At 45.9% G+C, this 9,225-nt stretch overlaps 2 protein-coding genes and 1 pseudogene across 2 annotated transcripts; 2 read left to right on the top strand and 1 right to left on the bottom strand.

Annotated features, from left to right (window-relative positions):
* The first annotated feature begins 271 nt into the window (after nucleotides 1-271).
* On the top strand, nucleotides 272-517 carry LOC147466176 (uncharacterized). The gene has a single exon (XM_086513425.1). The coding sequence runs from the start codon at nucleotides 272-274 to the stop codon at nucleotides 515-517; it is 246 nt and encodes an 81-aa protein (XP_086369551.1).
* A 2,137-nt stretch (nucleotides 518-2,654) lies between these two features.
* On the bottom strand, nucleotides 2,655-3,176 carry LOC147466175 (uncharacterized). The gene is made up of 2 exons (XM_086513422.1): nucleotides 2,950-3,176; nucleotides 2,655-2,844 (listed from the first exon to the last, which is right to left on the bottom strand). Exons 1-2 carry the CDS (start codon nucleotides 3,174-3,176, stop codon nucleotides 2,655-2,657), a joined length of 417 nt encoding a protein of 138 aa, XP_086369548.1.
* Nucleotides 3,177-7,969: 4,793 nt separating this feature from the next.
* On the top strand, nucleotides 7,970-8,817 carry LOC147466174 (uncharacterized; annotated as a pseudogene).
* The last annotated feature ends 408 nt before the right edge of the window (nucleotides 8,818-9,225 follow it).

The following is a 9,225-nucleotide window of genomic DNA, read 5'->3' as shown; positions in this document are numbered from 1 at the left end:
TCGTGCCGAGTATAAAGGCAATAGTGCCACAATGAGAAGAGAACCGTCCAAATTTTGGTCCGTCGACTCCTCAAAGTTAATGCGTGCAACAAGAGAGCCTTACATTCTGCCAACTCATGTTGAGCAAGCGTTCTTTTACAAGAACCCAGATTCTCATCCATGGTGGCAAGTTGTGCATGTCCAACCTAGAGGTCGTCAGTTATTTGATAGCGTTGACCCTGAGGAAGCAAATCAAAATTAATTGGTAACATCCTCGAATCTAAACACATCCATGTTGAAGACGTGTAGAATTTCCCTTGCGGATCATGATGACATTGTAGATGATGATGAGAACGACAACCATCCGTACTCTGACATTACAAACACCGAAGAGGAAGAAATATTGGATGCCAAGCACACGGAGGAAATGAACGTCAACACAGATTTAACGGCAGAGAAGTTTGAAGAAGTAAACAAAGATAATGAAGATGAGATTTTAGTGACGGTTAATCTCACAGATGACGATGAGGAATATTAGACGTGCGTATCAACTTACAAATCAACCTATATTGGGTAAGATTTAATCTTGCAGTAATTCATTTTGTTAAGTAATGATTTTTATTCTTTTGAAATCTTACTAATAAGGGTGGGTGGTGGGGAGTCTCGTGGTGATAGCCTCATATGGCTAGTGTCAGGGTTCGATTCCCTTCAGACTCGTTTTTCTTTTTGTAGCTATGAACAAGGTAATCAAAACACGCCGCTACTCAAGATACGAGGACGCTGCCACCGACAGTGAAGCCCATCTGAAAAGCCTAGCATTTTGCATGACAGATCAACCCTTGCGTTTTTGCACTGCAGATCAGTCCCGACAGCAGCAGAAGACAGATCATCCCTAGCATTAGCAGATTCCACAGCAAGATAGCAGATCAGCCCTAGCGTTTTTGCATCAGCATAACCATCCAGAATTTTGTAGATCTACCGCGATGAAACCCAGATCTAGACCAATGTTTTCAGTTTTCAGCAATCTACAAGCATATGCTCCTTCCAAGCAACAAAATCTGCACCATCAAACTGTGTCAGACCATAACACTGGAAGTCAAATGAAAAATCATCCATAATGCTCGCAAAAGAGCAACCAACAATGACTAGCAAATGTCAACCAAATCAGCCCTAAACTGACTCGAATCGCATCAACAAAAGTCTGCAAATATGGATCAAAACCTGATGCAAAATTGCACCAATAACCGTGCAAAACCTTGCACAAAATCACAAGTCAATATGACTCAATCGCGCATAAATATCTAACAAAATTTTGGCAGTCTCCTTTGTAACTGGAGCAAAGTCTCAACAGTAAACCTCAAAGAGACAATAATATATGCCACAATGGCCAACCCGGGAATAAACTCGACCGGAATCGCCTCACAAAGTCATACATATGAGCATACCCGCTCTTGCCGGAGTACCACTCAACGGCACCTCAAATGACATACATGTGAGTGGTGATTGCTGCCAAAATACCTTCGAATCGATGACCAAATGTCTGCCAAATAACTTTAGCAACATTTTGCAAAACCTTACAATATCTGTTGCTATGCGCAATGCGAAATACAGCACACAAGGGCATACACAAGTGACTCCAAACTCCAACCAAATGATGGCTGAAAATCACCTATCAAAGTGGGAGTAAACTCAACCACTAAACTATCAAAGAGCAACCTACGGATACGTAGAAGCTATGGAGAGAACTTGAATAAAATCCAACAGAGTTTCTTCTATAAATTGAGCCAAATCTCAAATAATCTCAGCCATAAACAAATACACAAATCCATATATGGCATACATAAAACGTCAAGACCATGGAAACATAGCTCACTCTCGCATGAGTGGCTCTCTAGAAAAATTCATATCCAAAAACCTGTGTACACCTATGAATCTGCTGGTTGCTGCAGAAAATACTCTGTGTGTGTGAGATATACCAAACACAGTGTTTTTGGGACCCGAAAGGGCACAAACAAACCTGCTGATGTACCTGCTGTAATTCAAAGTAGAATTTCAGTAAATAGACATCGCCATTGCTTCGAGAGTGTGCCAAAACCCTGACCTAGACTCTTGGATCATGTAGATCTGATTCTGTATGACGGAGCTACGCAAAAAAATGCATTTTAGAGCCCGAAAATGGCAAAAAACGAGTTGCACATAGTCTTGAACCTACTCCTGCTCCACTCTGCGTGATGCAATGTCCTCTCAATGCAAGCTCCAATGCAAGATCTCTGCGACAATAGCATCCAAGCACTCGATTGTCAAGCTCTCCTCCGCTGAGCACTTCTCTATCGAGCTCCACTGAGCTCAAAGCTCCTCTCACCAAGGAAGCCGCAACCACCTCCTCGACCAAGCTTGACCACACCAAGCTCCTAAGCTCCAAAGACAATCCGCCTCAAGATTCTCCCCATTGGAATTCCTCCCTTTGCATCGCCCTTGACTGTAACCTCCATGAAGTGCCAACCATACCAGTAGCATAACCGTCATCAGTGTGCCCCCACTGCTTACTTGGGGACCCCACTCCCGTAGGCTTGCTAGTAATCTCATCCAAAATGTCCTGGCATACAGCCCGCTGCCCGGTGTCGAATAACCCCAGTCGCGCCAGTACCGGTTAAGGTATAATAGCATGTGCCTAGTCACTCGCACAGCACAGCTCCCCAAATGAAAGGTGGGCTGGTGCTGATCGGAGCCCGCCCTCTTGCAATGCGTAGTAGTGTTGCATTCGCACTCAGTGGCTTGCCCGTCTCTTCAAGGCTCACCCGTCTCTTCGAAGGGAAACACATCGGCCATACATAACCTGCCCCAGCATTGCTGTTCTTCTCGTACCTACATATCTCACCCTGCACCTTAGTTGTTTGCTGGCCCTTCGACTCAGCCCAATACCTCCTAGTTGTGGTACATCCCTGATTATGGGATCTAGTCCTTGGCTGCCTGGTATGATGTCCAGTCCACCTGACTCGCTCCGCATCCTCTTGCAACCTGCCTTGTCGCGGTGGGATCCAACAGCCATCTATGTCCTGCATTTGTGCCAGCACTCGTCTTGCTACATTCCGTCTGTCAAAACCAGCAAACGGCTCTAACCCTTCGGGCTTAATCGCGCATCGGCCAAGTATATTCCAGCGTGCTGTCAACTCAGCACCTCCGCGCATTCGGGTCATTCGGTAAACAAATGCATCTCCGCATGGGTAACCTTCTCCCGGGTCCCATATGCATATCTTCACCTCCAGTAGGTCACTATCCACAACCCCAAGCAGCCTTGCTTGCCACACATGACTCGGGCAGTCGCATGTTTTAACACCCATCATCAAACCACGTGGCAAACTTTAACCACGCGGCGATTAATCCCACTGGGTTTGCCTCTCTATAACGCCCCTTCAGGGACATTCCCAATCGGGTCTCCATGACCTCCTTCGTGACCCAATGACCTTGCACCACTGTCAATTCATAACCCTAGTCACACCTTGCTGAACACCTTTTCCGGGTAATCCCACAATCATCCTTCCCATGTGTGCTCCAAGCCAGTAGGCTTGTTGCTGACCTTCCTGTTTTTCCGACCGCCATCTGGTCCAAGCTATTCGCAGCCATACTGTGAACACCATTTGCTGAGGGGTTCGGCCTCATGCACACACCCCAACTTAGCGGTATACCGTAGGTTATACGCATATCAGTAAACCCTGCCTGGCTCACATCCTTTATCTTCACTTCACAATCAACCATCACGACCACAGTGCCACATACCAGGTTCACCACATCTCCTCTCAATTCTTCGCATACAAATGGCTTATTGCCATGGATTTCCACAATCCCCTTCTCGGGCAATTCAAAGGTAGCAACCTGTAGGTCGCTGCGTGTCGCATGCTCCAGCTCTCCCCTCTCGTGTGGGGGATAGGAGTCCGCAGGGTTCACCTGGTGCTCCTCAATTTCTTCACTCGTCCACACACGGGACATCCATACATTCTTCTCCTTCGTCCATACACAGGGCATCCGTCTCCTTCTCTTCTTTTGCTTGTTTTTCCTCTTCGCTTAGCTTGGCATGCATCATTGACACCTTTTCAAAAAACGAGGTCATCAATTGCTCTTGCCGACGAAACTCGGCATCCATAAGAATTTCTTTCTCTCAAGCTCTTTTCTCCTTCTTCTACTTTCCAGCTGCATCGCCTCTACATCCTTGTAGTAACTCTCAGTCGTCCTCGAGAGTGTCTGAGTCGAGGTCTACATAGCCTTTTGCACCGCATCCCAGTCATATCCTGGTTTTCCTTCTCTCCATCCAGCAAAGCGTTCCCTCACGCGTCGTATCGCTCTTTCAAAGCATAAGAGGGCAACCTCCACGTTGAACCATGCCTTTAGTGAGGCCATATCCAAAAGCTTGAAAAAACAAATTGGCCCTTAAAACAGTAGAATCAGTCACGCCACTTCTCCTATGCAGTTGCAGCTATGAAGTCACTTAGTGTAGATGTATATCCATCGACAGCAAAAGCTCAACAACCATCGACAGAAGAAGCTCAGCAACCTAGCGTTTTTGGAGACCCATCACCTAGCGTTTTTGATAGTTTTTAGCATGGCGTTTTTCAGCAATGAGAGACTAGCAGATTGAGCCCCTAAAGAGTAGCACATTTAGCCCCAAGAAACCTCAGTTTTCAGCCCTAAACCTGCAGATTTTCAGCATTAAAGACCTACAGAACAATTCCAGAATTAGCGTTTTTGGACATAGTCATAGATTTCATCCCATAGCGTTTTTGGACAACAGATACAAGATTGCAGATTTCAGCCCTTAGGACGGTATCGTCATCCCCTTCATCATTGCCGACATAGCCTAGACTTGCATCAATTCTATGCATTCAGCTTGATCCAGTTGGTGCTCTCCTACGTGATTGCAGCTATGAAGTTACACGTGCCTCCAATGGGTTACTAGCATGGGAGCTTTTGATGGACCAGAAAAACCAAGTCGATCTTGTTCTGACGGAGGTCATGATGCCCTGTTTATCATGCATAGGTCTATTGGGGTGAATTATGAACCATGGCCCTCAAGCACATTCCAGTTATCATGATGTCCTCTCATGACTCCATGAATTCCATTTTCAAATGCTTGTCAAAGGGAGCTGTGGACTTTCTTGTGAAACAAGTGAGGAAAAATGAACTGAAGAAGCACTTGCAGCATCTTGAGAGGAGGTTCCATAGTTCAAGGACGTGAGCATTGGGAAGATAAAGATTTTGATCTAAGAGGAGTGGTTGCTGCAACAAATGCACCTTTTCTAGACCTTGTGCAATCAACACATGAAAATTTTGGGGCAGCTAGAAACACCACTAAGAGCAGGGAAGGCTCGCTGGGGTGGGTTGACGGACGGCATGTGGGCTTGCAGTGGAGGCAGGGTGGATTGTGGGCTGAGGCCGATGTGGAGGACCACCTTGGGTGGGGGCACCTGGATGCAAAATCCTCTTTGACTGCCCTGGCTCTTCATTTTTTGATAGCAGGAGTTGGCTTGCGCTCCTTTCTCCTTCGAAGATCAACATGTAAGCCTCGGTTCCTGGCATTCTGTTGGGTTTGGGAGGGGGTGTGGCTCCAGTGGTAGGAGAGCCCCATTCGAGTGGCACTCTCAAATCCATGTTTTGGTTTGAAGATGGGATTGGATCCTTAGCATCCAAGAGGTTCTTCTAGCGGCTCAGATCGAGAGGGTTTGTGTGTGGCAGCCGTGCATTTCATATCAGTGCATTTCAAAAGACGACATCCTGGACAGGAAGCTCATCAAGCACTTTTTCCGCTTTATGAAGTTCACCACATTTGGCATACATGTCGGCCAAGGCAGTGCCAAGAACAATGTTTTCTTTCAACAACCACTCACTAACAATATCATCATAACTTCTTTTTCCCATATCAGCGTCTTGTGTACTACCACATGCCTTCAAGGTGCCATTGTACATGATTGCATTTGGAGAGATGCAGTCTCTCTACATTTACTTAAAAAATCTCTCTCTCTCTCTCTCTCTCTCTCTCTCTTCCTGACCTAACCTTGTAGCAATCAATGCACTGCTTGAAATAACAGTACATCTAGAGAGAGACCCTCACTTCACATTAGCTGAAAATAGACGAGAGCATATGTGATTGCGTCTAGAGAGACACCCTCACTTCATCCACTAAAAAACGACCAGAGCTCCTTGGCCCTGACCAAGTTGGGCATATCCCCCAATCAGTGCATCTCAAGAGACGAAATTTCAGACAGAAAGATCCTCAACCACTTCGTGTGCTTCATGACGTGCACTACATATGGCATACATGTTGACCAAGCCAGTGGCAAGCACGACATCCCATTCCATTGAAAACATCCTAGAGCTCCTGAGCCCTGTCCAAGCTAGGCATATCCTACAATCAGGCAACATCCACGACAGGAAGCTCTTAAAGTACTTTTTGTGATCGAGGAAGTGCACCACATTAGGCATACATATCGATCAAGGTAGTTCCAAGAACAACCATTGACTAACAATATCAAGTGAATTCTTTTGTACATATTAGCATCTTGTGCAATACCATATGCCTTCAAGGTCGACTTCGTAGATGAGCTCGCCGATGAGTTTCGACTCTTTGTTATCCAATGAGAGGCTGTAGGCTCTCACTGACTCCTCCAACAGGAACCAACGCCTAATTCTCATGGAATGCCACCATGTCCTTCATGATGGTCGGACTCTCGCCCAACAACACGTACTGATCTCTCTCTCTCTCTCTCTCTCTCTCTCTCTCTCTCTCTCTCTCTCTCTCTCTCTCTCTCTCTCTCTCTCACACACACACACACACACACACACACACACACACACACACACACACACACACACACACATATACACACAGGCACAAGCACTCTTCTAGCTCGTGCAGCTCATGCAAAGAAAACACATCATCTAGCTCTTCTATCTTCACCCCTTCTCCTTCAAAGCTCACTACCAGACTTGATGGTGGTGAAGATGATGATGGCTCTTGCATGCACTTGCATTGTTGACGTTGTTGCTCGATGCCTGCAACTCCATCTTTGACTGGTGCTTCTCGTTTCCCTCTCTTCTTCTCTTTGTCTCCACCTCTTTCTCTAGCATTGGAGCCACGGCATTGACGGAAAAGTTCAGCAATGTGCGCATCCCGCGCATCTTCAATGCCGCTCGATCGTATGCCGAAGCTGACTCCTCAGCCGTGTCAAAGGTCCATAGCCAAACAAGGGCCCCTTGCCTTGCAGAGTCTCGGATCTCGGCTGCATATTTGCCCCACGGCCGACGCCGTACTCCTTGGTAATGCTTCTTGTTAGATCTCTTGGCAAGCTCTGTGGGTGTTAATGATGAGCTTGAAGGGGCAGAGAATAATGTAGAGGCAACACCATTTTTTATGCCTTTCTTTGGAGGAGTTGTATTTTGTGGTGTTGATGATCTGGGTGCAAGGTGACTCTCCGTCGATGCATCTTCGCATTTTGGGGTGCGCGGAACCCAGCCCGTCGTTTCACAACTTCTTTAAGAATGCCATACACCATCATGTCATCTGAGTCATATGCCTGGATCGATTATATCTATTTTGATGGATGAGGTACCTTGAATAATGCAAAGCCAAGGCTAGTCTAATGTAAAAAATGCACAAAATCTTTGCTAACTTAACCTAATTTATCACAAGAAGGTTTAGACATTTTCTTATGTAGGAAAATGGGCTCTTTCTCATTGTTTGTATGTACTGTTTAACATCACGAGCTTCCACTCAGGAGGCGCCACATACCTAGCTAGTGCGCTTGGGGACCACCGGCCTGCCCACTAGGCCGGCGATCCCCTGCCCCCAACCGCACCTAGCTAGGTATGCGGCGCCCTTGCTAATAGAAGCCCATGATGTTATGGTAGGTCACAATGTGAGAATTCTTAGGAATTTGTCCAAAAGCTCTTGTATATGGAAATAAGTTTTTTTTGTGTTTGTCAGAATGAGAAGAAATCAATGCTTTCTTCAGCGATATCTGAATGCTTGGACTTTGGAGAGGAGCTTTTCACTATAGGAAGTTGGGAACATAAAGATTTGTTGACTAGGTATGGTAACATGAAGTTCTCTACATCTGTATTTTTTGTCTCTATTGATCAGAGGAGCGAAAGAGCAGCTGGCGAGAGTGTGTGCACGGCCCTTGTTGTAGTGATCGCTTATTGGCTACACAAGATTCTAAATTGTATGCCCATCAAGGCCGAATATGACAAGAAGGATCTGCAGAGTGGCGGAAGCTATTTGATGTTGAGGCCTACAGAAGCAAGTTTGTGGATGGCCACTTTGACCTTGAGACTGTCATAAACGCAAGAATATGACCACTAGCAGTGGATCATGAGTGTTCCTTCATTGTCTTTTTCCAACCTGAGGGGCTAGATGACACCTACAACAATTTCTTGCAATGTGTGAAGTATTTTGAAGAGATTTGGGCAGCAATAGGTCAGCAGAGTGTAGGCTTGCAGCCCAATGGGGGATTTCAGCTCTACATTGTGAGCTGGAATGATCATTTTTTCCTATTCAAGGTATGCAAAGAAGCTTACTACATTATTGACACACTGGGGGAGAGGCTTTATGAGGGATGTAATCAGGCATACGTTCTTTGCATTGATAGCAAGACGAGCCTCTACCATGTGCCAAAAACGGAGGCTTCAAAGGAGCCTGTTAAAGATAAGAAGGAGGTCTTCCCTACCAAAACATAGGAAAACCAGTCGTCTCAAGCTCAAGATGTGGGTGTATTCTTCCACCACAGCAAAACCTACAGCTTAGTTGTTGCCAAGCTGCACGCACGTGTATACACATACACTGCTTGAAGCTAGCTTTTGCCCATATATATATCGCGCTCTGCTTCTTCTGTCTGTATCAATGCACACTCTTACTTATATGCTGGTGAAGCTGTGTGATGATAGAGGTTTGCTTTTGAGTTGTCATTGCATATGCGCTCGCGCACACACACACTCTTGTACATGCACGCAGTATTAAGGTCTCCTTCACACACAACCTGCACGCCTACACACATGCACACTCACACATTGAACTGTTTTTTTGAAACATAGCTCTGAACCTATTTTGCAGGCACTAACAAAGTGCAATATTCAAACCCAAGCTTGGAGACTCCATTTTTTGTGCCTCGGTTTTCACATGTTAAGCCCATGAATTGAAGCGGAGGTTGAGAGGCATGGCCATTCTTCAGGTTCTTTTCCTCTCTTCTTGTATCCACG

Source organism: Adiantum capillus-veneris, chromosome 1 (assembly GCF_014529385.1).
Source record: "Adiantum capillus-veneris isolate H3 chromosome 1, ASM1452938v2, whole genome shotgun sequence".
NCBI classification, from domain to species: Eukaryota; Viridiplantae; Streptophyta; class Polypodiopsida; order Polypodiales; family Pteridaceae; genus Adiantum; species Adiantum capillus-veneris.
The sequence above is the reverse complement of the archived record's forward strand: the minus strand, read 5'-3'. Positions and strand labels throughout refer to the sequence as shown.

Bases quoted from the DNA above. Each gene is read 5' to 3' on its own strand.
- LOC147466176 (XM_086513425.1), top strand. From the start codon at position 272: ATGTTGAAGACGTGTAGAATTTCCCTTGCGGATCATGATGACATTGTA.
- LOC147466175 (XM_086513422.1), bottom strand. From the start codon at position 3,176: ATGACCCGAATGCGCGGAGGTGCTGAGTTGACAGCACGCTGGAATATA. The intron at 2,845-2,949 runs GCAGCCAAGGAC...TGAGATATGTAG, and splicing joins TGGACTGGACATCATACCAG to GTACGAGAAGAACAGCAATG.